The sequence below is a fragment of the Hippoglossus stenolepis genome, chromosome 20 (assembly GCF_022539355.2).
Source record: "Hippoglossus stenolepis isolate QCI-W04-F060 chromosome 20, HSTE1.2, whole genome shotgun sequence".
Lineage (NCBI taxonomy): Eukaryota > Metazoa > Chordata > Actinopteri > Pleuronectiformes > Pleuronectidae > Hippoglossus > Hippoglossus stenolepis.
This window is the reverse complement of record NC_061502.1, coordinates 10,338,832-10,358,990: the sequence shown is the minus strand read 5'-3', so window position 1 is coordinate 10,358,990 and position 20,159 is coordinate 10,338,832. Positions and strand designations below refer to the sequence as shown.

Genomic DNA, 20,159 nt, shown 5'->3' with positions numbered 1-20,159 from the left:
ACACACACACACACACACACACACACACACACACACAACACCAAACAGTCCTTGCTTACAGCGCGACATGATCGAAAGTGACAGAAGAAGAGGCAGTGAAGCCAAAAAATAAAAATAAAAGTGGGCTGTGACGCACACGAGGAAACACACAGACACACACACACATAACAAGCAGTGAGCAAATCAAGGATCAACGCGCTGAGTTGCAAGCAAACACAGCGAGATTAACAGGTCCAATATGGCACCAAAGCTGTAAACAAGCCCACTTAAACAAGCAATTAGACACATAATCACTCAATCAAACACGCGCGCACACACAGACACACACACACAAGCCTGTGGTCTTCACTTCAGCGGGCAAATAGACAGTTTGTCTGAGAGGCCTTGAAGTGGTTTTAACCCGATTACACACTCGCACACAAGGACACGAGCATTTAAAAAACAAGTGATAAAAACAGAACCCGACAAGGACGAAGAAAAAAAGCAGTTGAATAATGAACCAACAGATCCATAAACAACATAAATAGCTATTGTAACAAGACATGGCAACTCTGATAAGGTTTGTCTCTTCCCACACGTCACAGTGAGGAAGATGGTGTCCTTTTTTCCCCCAAAACTAAAAAAAGCACAGGAGCAAAACTTGTCAGGATCTGGAGAACATTGCGTCTGTCTCTGCAATTTCAAAGGTGCAGATAAATACCTTACTTCCTATAGTCCACTGGTGTTCTTAGGTGGGGAGTTGCCAAATGATTGACATTAAGACAAGCACTCATTTTCTCACAGTTTAGAAGCTGCTCCTTGACGCTAGTAAGACTTTAGTAGCAGCTTGGTCTTTACTGGACAAAATCAGCCAATGTAATTGTGTGATGTTTTCAAACTAATTAGTCTTCATTCTAAAAGCCTATTCTGTTGCAATATGTTAAAACACAGTTTGATAATATAGAGCTAAGCACCAACACAGGTACATGTCAGAGTGAAATAAATAGACTTTACATTTCTATTTGCACTGTAATACATCAACTACCTGGCTCTACTCCAATACAAAAATAATGCTGTTACTTTTTTTTTTACTGCTGTGTCTCAATTCACCTACTTCTATACTTACACTTGCTATTTTGGGTGCATTCACTGGTATGGTAACATGCGGTGCATTAAAATAAGTGGATGGTGAACTAAAAGTGGTCAAAAAGTGGAGTGTGACAAATGGAGAAGGGGAATACATCCTGGGTGCAGGTTCGAGTGTGGATACCTGACCTGAGCAGGGATGGAACAAACTTTTTAAAAATGATATACTGGTTTAGGTTGGTTTGAATCACGTTGGCTGGGCTATCTACTTGATTTTTTACACTGCATGTGCCTGTAATCCGGCAAAACATCAGGTTTGGGTCGGCTTCAGTTCGTTTCCTCTCAGACTCGGACAAGCTCAGAAAGAAAATTGCAGCCTTGCACTCTTGCACAGATGGCGGCACAATTTCCATGTTGCTTGACAACCGGGGGAATACAAAAGAAATGAAAACATGTATTTTGGTGGGCGACAGTAGTGATGACATGTTACAATTGGTATTTACAGCAAGCGCAAAATGGAGGTGTGTGATTTTAGACAACACGACACCGTAGGAATTCATGCACTTTGAAACCGAGTACACAGTGAACCAACTGTGAGGGTAGTGACTAAAGTATCCACTTTGAGAAGCAGCACATGTTGGCTACATGGATCATCCTCTTCTGGGGACGCTGGCTATTTGCATGAGACATGAAGCTTGAGCCACAGTCTTTTATTATGTTTGTAGCCATAAAATTCATATTTTAAACTTCTCATTATAAAATGAGTGAGATGGTAACTTTAAAAGGCCAATCAGAAAAGGCGCTTTCAACCGATTCATGTTAGCTATAGCTACAAATGACAGCCATGCTTTCCCCTGCTTATAGTAAGTCCTTAGGCAAATACTGCCACGACATTGCATTTACAGCATGTATGTTTGCACATGCAGCAGGACCTATAGTATATATGCTGTAAAATGCACTGACAGCTCATTTATATTGGCAGGACGGCTTTTATCAGGCCTACACCTCTGTCTCCCATTACTCAGGCAGGTGTTAACCCCCGACTCCCTGACTCCCTGCCTCCCCCCTGCTCCTCCACAGGCCCATTCATCTTTGCCAATGAGGAGGAAAGCGAAAAAAGGGAGGACAGGGAGAAATGATGGAGGTAGGGACTTTGTGGAAAGACATGGGTGCTTTCTGCTTCCAGTGAAAGGAAATAAAAGCCTATGCACACCTGTACTGTATTTACCTTTATCATTAAGAACAATACAAACTATTTTTCCATTATTTGCTCTCTACACCACTACCTTTCAAATCACCTCAGCTAGTCCTACTTCTTTCTGTCTTTCTGTTTTTCCTCCACCCACAGTGGTCCACGCTAACAGAGCTGGTCATACCTACTAACCTCATGTAGCAGCGAATCAAGACGCAGTAAACACACAGCCAAATAAATTATTTTTCTTTCATCTACTTCTTATACCCCCCTACAATCCTGTAACACCGTTTTAATTAAAAACTAATCTTCAGAATTAATCTGGTTATTTTTTTCCAGTCGTAATCTCAGGGGCATCTCCTCCATGCAAAAAACTAAAATGCGTGGAGACTGAGGAAAACAATGTGCACAGTAGTCTGTGACTTCAGATACACTGCACAGGCACCAGGGAGAATACACACGCACACACACACACACACACTCACACAGGGTGCTTGAAGATAAGGCCTGTCATTCACTCAGACTGACATGTTATTTTCACGTACTTAATGAAGAGCGCAAGAGTTTATAAATTTATGGTGCATTGTGGGCAAAAATCAACCTCAGGCTTGTCAATGTAGACGTGAAGAGGCAGGTAAATAAATTAAGAGCGGCATTAAGGGACCTTTCATGGAATTTTTTTTTCTTCATACATTTTCACTGCACCCCTGAAGTTCTTTATGCTTTATAGTCCTAAAAGTATCAAGCCCCAAAATGAAATGCTTATGGGATTGAATAAGAACATTCAGGTCACACTTGAGCTTTCTCATGCACACACAGTGAATTCCTGATCAAATATGATGAATCGCAGCAGACAATTGATGGATATGTGGATGGTGTCCTGGTTACAGCTCACAATCTGTGTCCTGAATTGACTTATTGGAGAGAAAATGTTGGCCCGACGTCCCTAAATGTTGTCAAATTGGGTGAACAGCTCCTTTAAAATAGGCTCAGGCATTCAGAAACACTATGCTTAAAAACACATTACTCTCAAAATGAAGTAGATGTAAACACACCTTGGCAAACGCACTCCCACTCAGCCAAAGAGAAACTCACACAATTGAGGAAACGCACTCATAGACAAATGCACACTAGATGCATGCAGCTCCACAGCGAGCGCCAAGCCAACACATTATCAGATGTATTAGATGTGAGACGATTTCTCTCTGTCTCTCTTGATACTATCTGCGGAGGAACAGTGTTCTGTGTTGCTCCGAACACGCCCCTGCTCATTCAGCTCTGAGGTGGCGGAGGTACGATTATTTCTCCAAGAAGCGTGACACCCTACCCGTCTCACAGCGTTCATATAACCCTGCTCTGTCACTCCCCGATTCATCTCCTGTGTCTCCAGTCTGGCTCTGCTCCGTCCTCTCCACCTCAGCCTAGGTCACTTCTACATTCTCATACATTTGTGACCCCCGCTTCTCATCCCACGCCTTTCGCTCCTCCATTTGATTTTGTCTTCCCACATCCAAATTACATATCCTTTCTCTTATACCACCTTCAACCCCCTGCCTCCCTCAGCCCCCCCCCTCTCCTCTCTCTAAGAGCGTGAGCGTGTGGCTCAGGTGCACCAATACACATAGGAGCCCTAACGTTTCATTTAATAGGGTTTCTGTCACTTAATAGTGAGGCAGTCTCTTATCTGATCCGGGAACAATGAGAGGGTCTGAGAGGCCTACTTTGTGATGGTAGCTTATCTGATCTGGAAACAGTGGAGAGTGGGCCCACACAGTCTCAAACGATTACTCTTTTATCTGGCTGTGGCTTCCCATGACTAGAGGACAGTTAGCAAAAGGATGAAGGTGGGGTTTTTCAATATAAGGAATCTTTCAGAGTACTTCCTTTTTTATCTTACAGCAGTTAAGTTGCTCTACAATTTTTACCTCAGCCAAGGACGTTATGTGTTAGTCTGTTAGTTAGCCAGATGTAACAAAAACTACTGAACCAATTCAATGAAATATTGTGGCCCAAGGAGGAAACCATTAAATTATGGAGCAGATCCGAATAAATGGTTAGATCAAGGAAACGTTTTCCCTTTCTTAGCAGCATTTCCAATCAAATTAGGTCAATCTATGGCAGTAGTGGGGGTGCACACGCTCGAACATTGCTCTCCCGTGTCATTGAGTGACAGGTACATGGACTAAAGAGCGAAAGAGAAGTTGCTGCTTGAGAGAGAACTGCATTGACTGCGTAGACAGAAACAACTTTATGGACAATAGTGCCACCAAGTTAGCAACTCTAATGTTATTATGAAAAGTGTAAAAACAATTGGTTTAATAAAGAAACAGTTTTGTGACAGCCACAGTGTAGATAATTGATGGTAAACACTGCTTTGATATGGCAAGATAGGGGATTAGCCTTGGCAGGTATGTTCTCATCAGTCATGTTGGGCTCTGAGAAGTTGTGATGTTTTAGGGATACATATTTATTTATTAAGACATTTTTCATATATTAATTGGTGGAAACAATCACAACAAAATGTATCCATTTAGGATTTTTTTCAATCCAAAATGGAGTCGGCTTGTTTATCTGAATATGTGCAAGACAAAACCTTTACAACAACACTTACTGGTGTCATGCTGTTGATCTGATCCAGAGTCAGCTGCAGCAGTTCCTCATCACCGGTTTCAGCCATCAGCTTGAGCGCGGGTTGCTGCAGACTTGGCTGGTTCTGGAGCAGCAGGGTGGCTATGTGTCTGATGCACTGGAGAGGAGGAGGAAGAGAGGGACAGAGAGAGAGGAGGAGGAGGGATGGATATATGCACAGATGAATGGAAAAGCAGCAGGAGAGAGATAAAAGCAAAAGTGTGATGAAAATAGGGAAATGTAATCAGAAGACGGAGCAACAAAGAGGAGGAAAGAACAAAAGGGGAGAGAGGGAGACAGAGAGAAGAAAGTAGGCGAGGAACAGTGGAGGTTAATCGATGTGTATATACTGTACAGACACACAGCCACATAATGCTTTTAAAAGGATTTACACACAAACAGGCGCACACAGTCCTGTTGCAGTCCCATCCTGTAATATATGGATATCACAATGCAATCTGACTCCCCCATGCTCTGGCGGTTTCATTCCAGCAGATTCAAATTAAAGCTCTTCAGAAGAGAGTAAAAGGCCTCCTTCTCCACCTCCCACCCCCGTCCCACACTAATATCCGACGGCCAGGCAGACGCTAGCCTATTCACACTGAATAGCATTTACGCTAAACTAATATCACAGTCAGCTGGAGCTATACATACAGAATGGCATTAGGCTTACCACTGCCATGGTGCTCAGCAGGGCGTGAATAGCATTAGGGGCTGTCAAGATATCAAAGAGCGGCTAGTGCCTATGGTACATCGCAGAAAGCACTGAGCTGATGCTAACACGCTGCTGTGGGTTACATGCTTAATAGCTTTAGGCTCATGTATTAAGTTACTGGTAAAACGGCGGCGCTGCACCGAGGTTACACTGAATGCAAACAGGCAGACTCCTGTATTTTGATGACACGCTGGTTAATGTGTTGAAGCCACATTGCATCACGTCTCACTGCATCGAAACTAATTTTGGGCCTCGTGAAGGAACATGTTCATATTGTTATTCAAAATTTCTCTTACATTGTTTGTACGGTGAGTTTGTATGAACATGACGCGTCAGATTCAACAATCGCTTCTAACTTCAGAAAAAATCTGTAAATGATGTGTTTTAAACACGATAGCGAGTTCAGAGATTGAAGTCCTGATTTCAGAGATCCAGTTAGGAAATGCTACACCACGGGGCGCAGTGTGACTTCAGGAGGTCAAGGTAATATCATGCCATAATAGGTGATGTTACACTGGCATGTTGGGGCTGGATCAGGCAATGGAACACCTTCATCCATGGCAATATTACACCCTACGCAGCTTGATATAATAATTTCACATGCTGTCCCTGGCATGTAGAGCAGCCAAAAGAGTCAGGACACATGATCTTAACACCACTAACCGAGCACTCATGGTGCGAGCGCACGTATGACGCACACTCCTCTTGTCTGTAGGTTGACTAGAGGTGTCATGAGTTTAAATATAACATCAGCCATGAATGAATTTTAGGTAAATTATCTGAAAATAGCTTCGTGGCGAGAATTGAGTCCAGCCAGCTGTAAGCGCTGTGTGCATGACGCATGTCAAGTGAGACATTTAACAGCAACATTGAAAAATCTTTGAATTGTTTAACAAATCAATGGTGATGTAATTATGAGGTGTAATTCATATATTTATATTTACTTATAATTGTTCAAAAAGTAATGAAATATACAATCTATTAATGGTTGTATATTCTGAATCACACACAACAAATCTGTTTTATGAGAGCGGTTCTTCTATGAGGCCGATTGTTTCTTCCTTTCGTGAATATTTTGAAGAGTATATGTTCTAGTGTGTGTGTTCTGATTACCTGAACAGGGGGCTTGTGCTTGGTGTTGTAGAGTGTCCGCACCATGGCGACTATTTGCTGACCCAGATCCAGTTTGACCTCTGACCCCTGGCAGCGGGTCAGCAGGGCCGAGGTCAGCACAACCCAGGGGTTACGCTCCGACTCTGACCTGGAGACAGAGCAGGACAGAGCTGTGAGTATGAAAGTGTGACGACGTCTTCTTCGGTGAACAAAGGGAAAACATAGACGGGTTTAAAAGTAAGCATGTGACAGACTGACTTCTTTCAGGAATATACAGTATATAGTCAAATCAATTTCGCTACATGTAGAAATCTAATTAAGTTGTTTAATTAAATCTCTGCAGTCCTCTGTCACCTGGTGTTAATCATTACATTTCATTTAGCTGACGCTTTTATCCAAAGCGACTTTCAATAATTGCATTTAACCATGAGTACAAACCCAGAACAACAAGAATCAAGTAAGTACAATTTGCTTCAAAAAAGCCAAACTACAAGTGCTACATGTAAGTGCAACTAATCTGATTTTTGTAATTATTATTTTTTTATTTTTTTATTAACCAAGGTGTAGTTTAAAGAGTCTTTAGTCTGCTGCAGAAGATGTGTAGACTTTTTGCTGTCCTGATGTCAATGGGGAGCTCGTTCCAATATTTAAGAGACAGGACATCAAACTGGTTGAAGACCAGTCAAGCTGCTGCATTCTGGATGAGCTGCTGAGGTCGGATGGCACTAGCAGGCAGACCAGCCAGGAGGGAGCTGCAGTAATCTAGATGAGCAGAGCCTGGACCAGAACCTGCGCCGCCTTCTGAGTGAGAAGGGGACGTATTCTCATGATGTTGTGCAGCATGTATCCACGAGCAGGTTGTTGCAGTAATGTTGGCAGTAAGGGAGAGTTGACTGTCGAGTGTCACACCCAGGTTCCTAGTAGTCTGGGTGGGGCTACCACGGAGTTGTCAATGCTGATAGTAAGGTCATGGGTAGGACAGCCTAATCCTGTTCGACAATGAACAGGTTACAGCAGCTCACTTCTGCATGTGCCCCATACTGCATTCAAATGTACATTATGAATATTACAAATACAACAGCCACAGAAGAATAACATCAACCCATCAAATCACTGGCTGACATGAAAGCAGACAGAATTATCAAGAGGTTTCCAGACGATCTAATGAATTCTGACGTTGACATGTAAGCCAGGAGGAAAGATGTTTGACCATAAAACTCCTGCAGTTAATATTAAACGACTACACGCTGCATTTTCTCCGTCTCGGCGAGAACACCGGGGAGCAGCTGCCAGCGGTGAGGAGTGTCACTTTGTTTACACACTCCTTTATGAGCTCTTCCAGACCTCTGCCGAAGCCTCCTGAGTCACAGATTAACTCGCACCAAGGACCGCGAGAACCCCAGGGATACAAAGGAGGCACGACCCCCACACACTTTATGTGTACACATCAGTAATGGGTGGAAAGAAAATAAGGAAACCAGAGAATGATTCATTATCTGGTCATTAGATCTTGGTTGTTTTATCAGCATTATAATTAGCATGGCGAGAAGTCAGCCCCTATATGTGCTGTCTAACATTAATGTTAGCGGTTATGGAGGTTGCACTTGTTAATCCAAAGCCACGGTCTTATTATATCTGTGGGAAATCCTCATTTTCGAGCTTCAGCGAGGCTCTAAATATTCATAGAATGTAAGATTTAAGATTTAGAACAGCGCTGTCACTCGTCTATCAGAGACAAGCAGCACAGAGACACTGTGAAGGGAGGGAACATGCGTCCAGTGGTCCGAAAATGTGCGTCAGTATGCTGGCACATGTAATGTACTGATGTGATCAACATGACTAGCAGGGAATTCAATATTTAACAGATGGAGGAGGTTGGAGAGGAGAGGAGAGGAGGATCTGAATTGAACTTAACGTGTGCTTTGTGCTCACACTATTGATGTAAACGGTGATAAATCCTTGGTGATATGATCAGAAATTCCAAAGCGGTGGATGTCTGATGTCCTAGATAGGCGTGATCGAAGGACGATGCCCTGTGGTAAGATTCTAAGTGTTTGATAGAGAGAGAGAGAGAGAGAGAGAGAGAGAGAGAGAGAGAGAGAGAGAGAGAGAGAGAGAGAGAGACAGCAGGGGTCCTGTGAGTGTCTGTCAGTAGAAAAGCCAGCTCTCCACGCAGCCATGTCTCATCCTGACAAGCCGCTTCACCTTCCGATGATGCGGCCACAGGAGCAAACAGAGTCCACTTGCACTCGCTGGCACACGGCCGCCTCCTGGGCTTTTATCCGGGGGGGTGGGGGTACAGCTGAATGCGCTGGGTGTCTGCGCGCTCGCCAAAATCTGTCACAGGGTGCAGTGTGAGTCATAGCCAGCCCCCAATGCGTGCTTTGAATCATGACTCAATTTATGCAGACTAAAGGATAAGCTTTTGAGATGCAACACTCAGTATAGCTCCCAAAACAGCCTCTTGTAGTCTTACTGGAACAAAGCCCCCTTCTACACACACACACACAAGTGCTGAGTCAGACAAGTGGTAAAGGTTAACCATGTAAGAGATAACGCCCTCAAGTCTCCATCGCTTGAAGGTTAAGTTATTCTGAGTTTTGTGTCCCAAATTACGAGAGCAGGATACAGCAGTGCAGCTGTATATAAAATGCACGGTTAACGCAGACCGGACTCAAGTTTGAGGCTTCTATGATTCAAAGAGACAAGGCACGTCTCTAGTGTGGTTCATGTGTCTGTGCATGTTGCAGCAAATTACCCTGAGAGATTTAAATGAGGACGACTAAATGGACCGGAGAGAAAAAACAAATCCATAATCAGAGGCTGAGTTTGTACTCAGCGTTATGTTTGCATTTCAATCTGAGACAATCAGCCGGCTCAGTCTGCAGTGAAAAGAATTGATTGTAGCCGACTGTCGCCCGGCGCCGGTGCTTTGACTACAGCTGCTCCTCTCGCAAAGTCAGAGGAATGTCTGTGAAATCCGGGGGTGAACTCGAAGCAGCGGTGTTGTCCAAACCTAATCCTTTCTCTCCTGTCTCAGGTGAAGATGACTATGCCAGGAGGGACAATACCGTCTCAACAACACTCTTTTTTATAAACATACTCTGATAAACAATAACCTTTTCCCACTTTCCCTTGACACTATTCATTCCTTGTTTGTTTACAGTGCAACAACTCTAAAAAGCATTTTACCTATTTCTACTTCAGTTGTCTCGCTGTCAGAAATGTTGTTTTCACCTTCACACTAAGCTGCTTTTTTTGGATCAGGTGAAACAACATCAGCTTGAGACTGGCCCAAACTGAGCTGGAAAAAAAAAATCCTGCATATAACGACCAGCTTCCACTGTTCCAGGGGCCCAGGAACCTTTTCAGGAACTCAGGAGTGTCACTTGCATTTAAGCTGAAGGAACTAACTTCTAAACTAAGTCAGTCAAACTTTTCTGGCCCCAAAAATCTTCCTGCAGTTATGCTTTCTGGTGGCCCAGGTACCGTCTGGTACTGCGACGACTGTTGTCAATTGATTAAAGTTCCTGCAGAAGATGACTCGAAAATATCAATTATTTCCTGGCTACTTTTAAAGTAGAAATGAATAAGAAAATCATGCCCAAATGTGCTGGAGACCTTTTAATTTTTTTCATTTTGGTTATGCTCTAGACTAGAGAAAAAATAAACAGACATCAACCTCAACATCTTTCTATCCATTCAAACATCAAAGCCTCTCTACAGTAGATAGAAACAGGAATTATTTATCAAATCTTATTTGCCTAATCCCGAAAAAAAGGATGCACAAAATCGCCTGATTTAGTTTAGTTCGTGTGGCACTGCAGGATCTGGAAGTATTTGGTCAAAAAGGATAATAGATAAGCCAATGTTGCCCCTGGTTGGATTTAGTCTGAGGCGTGATCAGTTAAGCCAGGGTAGATGACATACCTGATCCTGGAGGTTTTTCTCTGGCTCCTCCTGCCTGTTAACCTTTATATTTCTGAGAGGTCATGAAGATACATCAGGGGTGTTGCTCCCTGATCTGACATAGTGATCTCATACTGTATAATCTGATCCTGGCATAGTGCTTCAAGCAGGTTGTGTTGACCTTTAAACTGACCCATCAGTAATGAACATAAGTAAATCTTCTTCTTCACCAAAAAGTCTGATTCTAATCTGTAGCTAATTCACCTACACACAAGCTTTGGGCACATCCTTTTAAGTTTTTAACAACTGCAGGAGAAGAAGTCCACTTTAAACTGCTGATCGAAACTGTTTGATACACAGGCTGCTTTGATTGAGCTGGAAGGACAAACTCCAGACAGCGTAACCCCTGTATCGTCTCAGAGGGCCTCACTTTTAATTGGGAACAATGGAGCAGGAGAAGAGAAGAGCAATCGCATCATTAGGCACTTATCGATAATACAGCCGACGCTGGTGCGGAGAAGCCCGGAGCCTGAAGCTTTGTCAGGGCACCTGGATTCACTTCCAACTGAAAGTATATGTACAACAAATGCCCCTGAGTGATTTCAGCCAATATTTTCCATTTCCACTCTCACTTAAATGACAACACACTGCAGAGAAGTAGCAAATTGAAAAGTCCTCATATGTCCCTGATTTCACCCGCTAGCACTTACAGGAGTTTAAGCGAGGTTAAACTCTGACCCAAACTAGTAAAGTGGCAATCATTATGACCTTCGCCAAGGACGTTAAGTTTTCAGTGCTGTCCGTTTGTTTATTTGTTTATTTGTCAGCAGGATTACTCATCGAATTTCTACGAAACTTGGTGTAAAGATGGGACATGGACCAAGAAAGAACAAATTAAATTTCGGGGTGGATACAGCATTGACATTTTCATCTATTTCCCAGGGAATATTACATTGATTTCTCTGAAAAAAAAAATCAGGCACGCTTAGGGGACTGATATCTATGAGTGTGTGCAATTTGGTGCAGTTTGATGGAATTTGAGGGGACTGATGGGCCTTGGGAGGGGTATGTGCTCTACTGAATGCAATTGTAGCTAACTTTAAAACTGACTGAGAGGGCGGGGTTACAAAAAAATGAAAAGTGAGGTGAGAAAGGACGGACAATGTGATGACGTCTGCATTTTATATCCCCAAAAATCTGCCTTGATTTTAATATGTAGTTGTGGTGTGAATCTTTGAATGAGGTATGAATGGTAAAGATAGGATTGATAGCATATGGACATTTCATCATTGTGAGGAATTCAGAACTGTACTAGAGGTAATAAAAAGAGTCGAAACAACATTTTGGAAAATATTCTAACTCCATGCAAGACTATAAATAAGCACAATGTCAAATCTTTATGTTAACCTTAAAAGACCAAAAAATTGTCTTACACTTCCTCTTTCAACATCGGTGGCCATGCTTGGAGGAGCAGCATGAGCAGCTGAAAGTCCTCCCACTTCTGAGCAGCGTCCAGCAGCTCCAGGAAGAGAGAGTATCGCTTGTCCTCATTTTCTACGTCTTCTATCTGGACCTGAGACAAAGAGAGGAGAGGAAGCAGGCAGGTGAGAACAGTAAATACATTTGAGACCAAAAAACAAAAGGCCTGCTGTAAAGATACTGATCGTAAGAAATCCCAATTTAAGAGAATAAACCATCTGTTTCTGTAAAATTCTGTTACATGTGCAATGTGATGGACACATATGATGATAAATTCCAATATCATCCACTGAGGAGTGCATCTCAGAGATCTGCTATTTCCATCCAGCACGAACACAAGAGAAACAGGAGAGCAGTTTTTAATTGATTTGAAATGAAGCGTGCTCCCGCCAAACTTGACAACCTAAAGATTGCGACGGAGTTTGTGAGCAAGACATTCCGGCCAAAGCGAGACCTGAATGAACTGTGGCGTCACACACACGTCGATCTATACTAGCATCACAGCCTTCAAACTTCAAACAGGGGAGGGAGGGAGGGAGGGAGCGAGGCTTCTCTCGCAATGGCACATTTTACGCGTTAGTCTAAATAAACGTCACCTGTGGCTGAAATTATTTCATACTATAATGATAAAAAAGAGAGCGATCTGGACGGAGAGCGAGAGAAAGAATAGGAACGAGGGAGGGTTAATGTGGAAGAAAATGAGAGGAGGAGGAGGCGGAGGGAAAGTAATTAATTTTCTTCTCAAAGGTTGGCTTCTAGTGTGATTTAACAGTTCAGAGAGCAGCTGATTTCTGAGGGGAAAACTACAACCTGCCAAAGCATGGCTGCTGCCTCCACGGGCTCTGTCACACACACACACACACACACACACACACACACACACACACACACACACACACACACACACACACACACACACACACACACACACACACACACACACACACACACACACACACACACACACACACACACACACACACACACACACACACACACGTGGACAAACACGCAACCCATGCATCACTTGCAGCCAGACTCATAAAACATTGTTTCAGCCTCAGTTGTATCCTCACATTTATATGAATGGATTTCTATGTAAAGCCTGGAGATATTTTATCAGTATAAAAGTCTGAACACAGTCTATTTCTAACATTTATCATCCACAAGGATCACAAGTAACAAAGCATGAACCATGGAAACTACAAGGAGGAACACAGCTGTGTTTTCAAGAGGAAGTCTTCTTGCAGATGTGACAACTAAAATCCTACAGGTTGTGGATTTATCCAATGACCAATTTCTGGTTGACACAAAAGGGATGATGTCTTTAAAGGTTCAGTGTGTACAATTTAGTGACATCTAGGGGTGAATTTGGATGTTGCCGCTGAATAGCCCTCACCTCACCCTCCCCTTCCAAACATGAAAGAGAACCTGTGGTTGCCTTCAGTTGTCATAAAAACTCAAAAGGTGTTTAGTTTGTGCAGTTTGGACAACTGTAAAAAACATGGCAGCCTCCGCAGTCAGGTAACAAATAGGCCTAGAAACCTGTAACCATCACAGATGTGAGAAACGTTATGTGGTCTTGGGCCTTGGCGGAGGTATACGCTTGACTGAGTGGCATTCTAATGATTTGATATTATAAAAACGGGATGAAACCGCATGATTGACAGCTGAGATGCAATCGAGATAGCTTGAGGGTGTGTATATCGACGGGACCTCGATACCGCAGCTTCACGACTTTGCAGACTCTGGCTCCAGATTAAATCAAATTCGCCAGATGGCAGCACATGTATTCGTGATATTTAAGCCGTATGTCTACGACACAAGCAATTGGAAACGCGTCATCCATCTTTAAACGTAGCCTTTGGTTTTGAGACGTTAGTGGTAACACACGTCTAATTTATGCATAAGAGCACAGGGTAAAATGTGCCGTAGTGAAGCAGCTTATGATGGGGGTTGGAGTAATAAATGAGTAAAAGTGAAGCTCAGGACCCTCTGGAAATGGAGGTCATTTGGGAAACAGAAATGGAATCTTAACTACCTGTAAAAAGCCCTGACTGCAATCTAAAGCTCTCAAATCCATCACTGACTGTAAACTGCAACCCAAAGCCTGTTCATCATTGTTATTGCAGCACCACGTTATGAACATTGAATACTGAACACTTTGTAGCCATTGAAGCATTTTATAGGTTTTATAGCCACATTTATTCATCATCTTGCTAAATTCAAGGGTATGCAAGGCCTTGGGATTCCCTGATAATATTCTGAGTGCATGTTCTCACTGCAAGACACATTCTAAATAGCAAATATAGACAGACACACTCGTCTCACATACAAATACAGTCCAGAATACTGATCCTCTCACTCTCACACTCACACACACACACACACACACACACACACACACACACACACACACATCCCAACTCAGCGAAATTAGACCACAGATGATATTGCTGCCAATTACTATGTGGCTGTGAGGCTTTTATTTTCTTAACAAGGAAGGATGGTAATTAATTATGCCTAGTGATTAAAATCAACAAATCCTCTGTGGTGTTGTACAAAGAACAGGAGGGCAGGAGGGCAGGAAGAGGAGGGAGAGGAGGGAGAGGAGGAACGAGACTGTCAGCTGACAATATGACACTCAGCAGAAGTAAGGACGAATTAGACCGGTCTCTCTGTGAATCTGCTGAATGAAATATATATATATATAGAATGTATTGTATTGTAAATAGATCCGCTTCCGTTTTCCACTCATGCCTTCGATCTCAATTCCTCTCTACCTTTCCCATCTGTCTGTCCCAAGATCCATCAGTTAGACAGCAGGATAAACGCTACTGATTCATGTATTTGTACACAGGGATTCTGTATTTTATGGCCCTTACTTCACAGTTGGAACTTTTTTTTAAATGAATCGTGTTGAACCTCTTCTCCAAATAGCAAATGTCCTTTCACTGCTTAATACAGAACTAGAGCCAGCAGGCCTCTCAAGCATTGCATCTCTTATCAATACAAAGTTGTATGCACAGGGTTCAAGTGGGAGTGATGGTCAGCGGTTAAAGAATTCGGAGGGCTTCTTTAATTTCCTCTGGTAGGAAATTGATGAAAATGAATATCACATCCACTATGTAGTATTTCCCCACAATGTTGAAGCGGTTTTACGGTGTCGACACTTACCTTATCTTTGTAAAAACATACATGCACAAACGCACCAACACACACACGTTTTACTCTACCACTGATTAAGACTTACAAAAAATATCATGCCATCTAAAGTTTTATGAAGCCATATAGAGACACAATCACATCTCTGTAAGTTGAACAGCAATTACAGTGTGTTGTAGTTTGCCCGAAAAAGCTTGTGTAGTGTGACAGCGTATCAGCGAAGACTGATTAAAGCCTGCAATGCGGTCTCACCCTGCTATCAGCATATGATAATAAAACAGAGGGGGAGAAAAAGAGAGGAAGTGCACAAGAGTGTGTGGGTATATGTGTGAAAGAGAGAGAGAGAGATAGGAGCTGCTTTCGGGCAAATAAATAGGAGAGCAGAAATTGTCACAAGGCACGTGGGTGAAAAAACACACACACACTTCACCAAAGGATAGAAATGGAGACGTATATAGGTATAAAGGCTGAAGTAGACAGGACCTAGACCATATGATGTTTTTTCCTTCCATCAAGAAAAACTGTGTGTGTGTGTGTGTGTGTGCGTGCGTGTTCCTGTACTTATATCTTTGTACCTGCGGGTGTGTGTGTGCCAGACTGGGAGTGACGGCTAGACAGATGAAAGTGGAGTCATCTTTTCCTCCTGGGAGTTACTGGCATGAGACTTGTTTTACTTATTTCAGAGGGACACACAAATACAATGGGGACCACACACACACACACACACACACACACACACACACACACACACACACACACACACACACACACACGATAAGGACCGTACAAACAGGACGGTGTGCGTGCACAATCAAAAACAATCAGCCGAATGCAAATGAAACAGAGCTTCAATAAACTCCTGTGAAATAATTTCCTCCATGTCGCCATCTTTCCTAAAGGAATAAACTCTCTTTCACTCAATAAATATTCTCACATCAAAGTGCTCGACTGAGGTCTTTTAAATATGAACTGCTTTCAACGCACAGGTGACACTTAAAGGTAAAATCCTGTAGATAATTTTAGACGCACACACACACAGTGACTGCAGATGCCCTGCTATGAAATAAATCTTCTAACAGAGTAAACATTGAATGTTGATATCCAGTGATTTGAAGACCCAACATTGAGGTATTTTTATTTATAGACAATAAACATGTTTGTCAACAACAGCTCAATGGTAACATATGCATATTTATGATCCACGGGGGGCTTGAGACATTTCTGACATTTATTTACTTTGGCTTATATTATTTTTGATTGTTCATAATTAAATTCATAGGAGACAAATCCAAAACAGCTTGATGTCAGGGCAGGAACTGTTTCTCTCTATTTATCAAATTAAAATAAAGAAAAGTTTTAAAACGAGTATTGATGGAGTAAAAAAATTTACACAGCATTCCCTGAAACGCTATAAGACCCTACAATAATGGAGGGACCTGTGCGTTTCCAATTCTGCAACCCAAAAAAATTAGTAATTAAAAAATTACCATTTTTATTGCAAGGGACATGGTGCCAACATGCATAGAAAGCTTCAAGCTGCCATTTAATGAGCCTTTTGCAAAATTTGTCACTTTGATTAATGTCACATCAGTTTTGACTCAAACTTCCGCCCAGAAAACAGCCAAAAAGCACTTAGATGAATTAAAGGTAAACAGGGGGCTGAAAACCCCCCCAAAAACATTAGTGTCTCTTATCATCCGTAAAAAAAAAACACATGCTTTTCAGCAATTTCTTTGGGGATTCCATTTATTGCCAGCACCTACCTGGAAGACATAAATGTTCAGGGTCAAGCCCTCACAGAGCTGCACTGAGTAATTACCAAACTGGTGAAAAGGTACCGACTGGCAATTTTTTCATTTCGTCCACATGCGACTGGTGTTTTCTCCTGATTTCTCAGAACTCATAAAGCACTGTCACTTGTCTTTAAATGGACGCTGTCCATGGTGCTGAAAAGCCTCTCTGTCTGTAATGAGCACTGGGGAATGCTCTGGGAAATAAACTATGTTAGAGTATTAGTTTAGTTTAGTTCAGCTTATTCCAAACCTTAACAAATTTAAAACTAAAATACAAAATAGATATCAGGAAGATAAGTAGAAGATAAAACCCTCAAAACAACAACTTAAATTATCAGTAAGATGGATTTATATTTAATTTTCTGTCCGAGCACAGTGGATCTGTCTTTTGTTGCTTTGCCATAACTAAGTCATTGTGTACTGCAGTCCAACAAGCCTCACAGGAAGCAAGTGATCTTAAAGGTTAAATGGCTTGTAATATACTACACATGTTTTTTTATATGTTAATGACAGCAAGAGTTTTCAATTTTATTCAAAGATGTATATAGTTTGATAGATTATGGAAGAGTTAATGGGCTGATAAATACAAAATACAGAAATGAAAGTATAACCTGCCCTTGGTTATTTTGTCCAAGCACAAGTAGTTCTGTGCCCTGGGGATTCATAGCATCATGCACTCAAGATATTAAACAAGAAAATTATCGTGTCAGTCACTATGTGTAAATTAGTGGCCTGTGTCTATGATTTCATCCCACTCGTAATGAGAAGCCTCCTCCGGCGCTGGTTAAGAAAACATGATTTGAGATTCAAAACAAATTAAGAGAAGAGGTCAATCTTTTAAAGACACTAAAAAGAAGACATGATGGTTATGTGTTGTTTATTTAACTTCAATCTAAAATAAACCCCACATATCCACGGTCGACTCATAAAAAGTCAGTTTTCTTCCTTGTTACCATGTATCATAACATTAACATATAATCAGTTAAAGTATGTGTTTACAATTACAACTACAATCTTAATCAGTACAGTGCATATACCTAGGGATCTTCCATACAGAAATAATCTGATGTTTGGAAGTAACTAAAAAGGAACTTGAAAGAACTCGTTTGAAGAATTTATTTAATCTGTATGGCTTGAAATTATCGCCTCAAATCGATTTAAATCACACGTTGTTGACCATTTTTATGTTGCTTCTGCCAAGTGCATGATGAGGTTGGTCCTATGATTGTTCATTCATTTAACACAGCGACCTCAGAATAGTCGTTTTCTGAAAGGCTGTGAAGGGGCAGTAAAGGATCTTAAAGGCACAGGGCCCATAACTGAGACTTACTTTTGACTGACACAGTGAAAAATTCAAAGTGCTATGGTGAGTAAATGGTTTGTCACAGTTGTTGTTTATACTAGATATGGCCCAACTCCAAGAACTTGCTGTCTCTGCAAATATTTGAAGTAACTAAAACAGTTTTCTGCCAAAAACCCCTCAGTGAAACAGACAGTGAGTAATTCGAGCAGCAAATGTTTGAGTATATATATATTGAATACTTGAGGAAGTTGTTTGTATTGTCATCTGGAGACTAAATTGATTACAGTCAAAGTCTATCAGAGCCACCTCAGAAGATTAAAGTGATTGATCAGCCGAGCTTACAGATTGTATATGCTTTGCTGTTAATTAATTAAACTAACACACTGAATTAAAAACAAAAGGACCCGAGTTGTTTTGAGTCTGGAAGCGTTGAAGACAAACAGCTCAATCACTCACAATCAGCAGGGGGACGTCTGAGGAACAACGCTGCACTTGTGAGACATAACAATCAGCGCTGCCGGTCAGGCACTTAGTCGTTCTTTGGTCAAACTTTTAAAATTGCCACTTGAACTTTTTAACATCAATATAACTAATTAGAGGTTCATTTGACAAAAGGAGTAGACAGAGTCGTAGCTCAGCCTCGGCCCAAACACAACACACTGTGACTGGAACAGCCAGTGGATTGCACGACTAGAATACAGGCTGGGGATTGGGCAACCGAGTGAATACATGTGTGTATCTGTGTGTGCATACTGGTACGTACTATTTACCATAATCATGTACAGAACATAGAGTACTGCTAATGCATCAGTGCTGGTCAATTATCTAACTGAGAAAATATGAGCTGCTTTCAGACATGTGCTGGAGTACAGGATATTTGTAAAATGTCAGCGTGAGCCCACAGGAGAATACAGCAGAAACATTTTGTGTAAGTTCCCAGCGAGCAAGTCGGCGAGTTTTTGAGGTTTCTAACACGGGACAAAATGACGGGATGAAACCGAGGTGCCATACACATGGAAGCAACTCGGAAAGACAATGAAATTCAAGAGCTTTTGGAACTGAAGCCGGTGTGACACATTTCCGCAGCAGAATTTATGTTTCATGACCAGCCTCCTGCATTCTCTACCGAGACAACGGCCCTCGCCTGAATGTTCACTGCAATTTCCTGTTGTTGTGAACGTGTCTGACCCGGACAATCACCTGCTCCTGAAAATTTCCGGACCCAATTTTTCAAAAGTTTATGTCTGAAAACGGCTTTTGAAACATCCTTCTAATTAACACATTGTTTTGAGGTTTTGAGACAAATAAATAAATCGGTTGAGATATGTAAGTCTGAATTGATGCAGTCGACCAACACACCCACGTTGTCGTGTATGGAGCCTCACTGCTAGCGGGGCTAAAAATACAGACAATTGGCATCACTTCATACACCTGCATTATAGTGTATCTCCTGGATGCAAAGAAAAAAACTTTCAAAACACAATTTAACAGCTTCAGAGCTACATTTAAAAGAAGCCTATGGGAATTTTCAATCAAGCTTCCAGTACTGATTACTTAAGAAGATCCCAAGAATGGATATGAAACATCCAAGTAATGGAAAAGGACACATAGGACCACTTTTCTCAGAAGAAATGATGGGCACACGTTAATATCATGCACACACACAAACACACACTCATTTGGTCAGAACAGCTCGGAATGAACTCAGCAAAAGTCAGATTTACACAGAAGTTACAACATCACGCCACACACCTGCAGACCGAGGGAACACGTCTTTACCGCTGACAGGAGCCGACC

The 20,159-nt window shown here is 41.9% G+C and overlaps 1 protein-coding gene across 1 annotated transcript in view; it reads right to left on the bottom strand.

Moving 5' to 3' along the window:
- nbas (NBAS subunit of NRZ tethering complex) overlaps window positions 1-20,159 on the bottom strand; it is a 155,705-nt gene that overhangs the window by 7,047 nt on the left and 128,499 nt on the right. The window contains exons 50-52 of the mRNA XM_035143683.2: window positions 12,056-12,195; window positions 6,714-6,861; window positions 4,869-5,003 (exon numbers count right to left, since the gene is read on the bottom strand). Of these exons, the coding sequence (XP_034999574.1) occupies window positions 4,869-5,003; window positions 6,714-6,861; window positions 12,056-12,195 (423 nt within the window). The remainder of the gene's footprint in view (window positions 1-4,868; window positions 5,004-6,713; window positions 6,862-12,055; window positions 12,196-20,159) is intronic.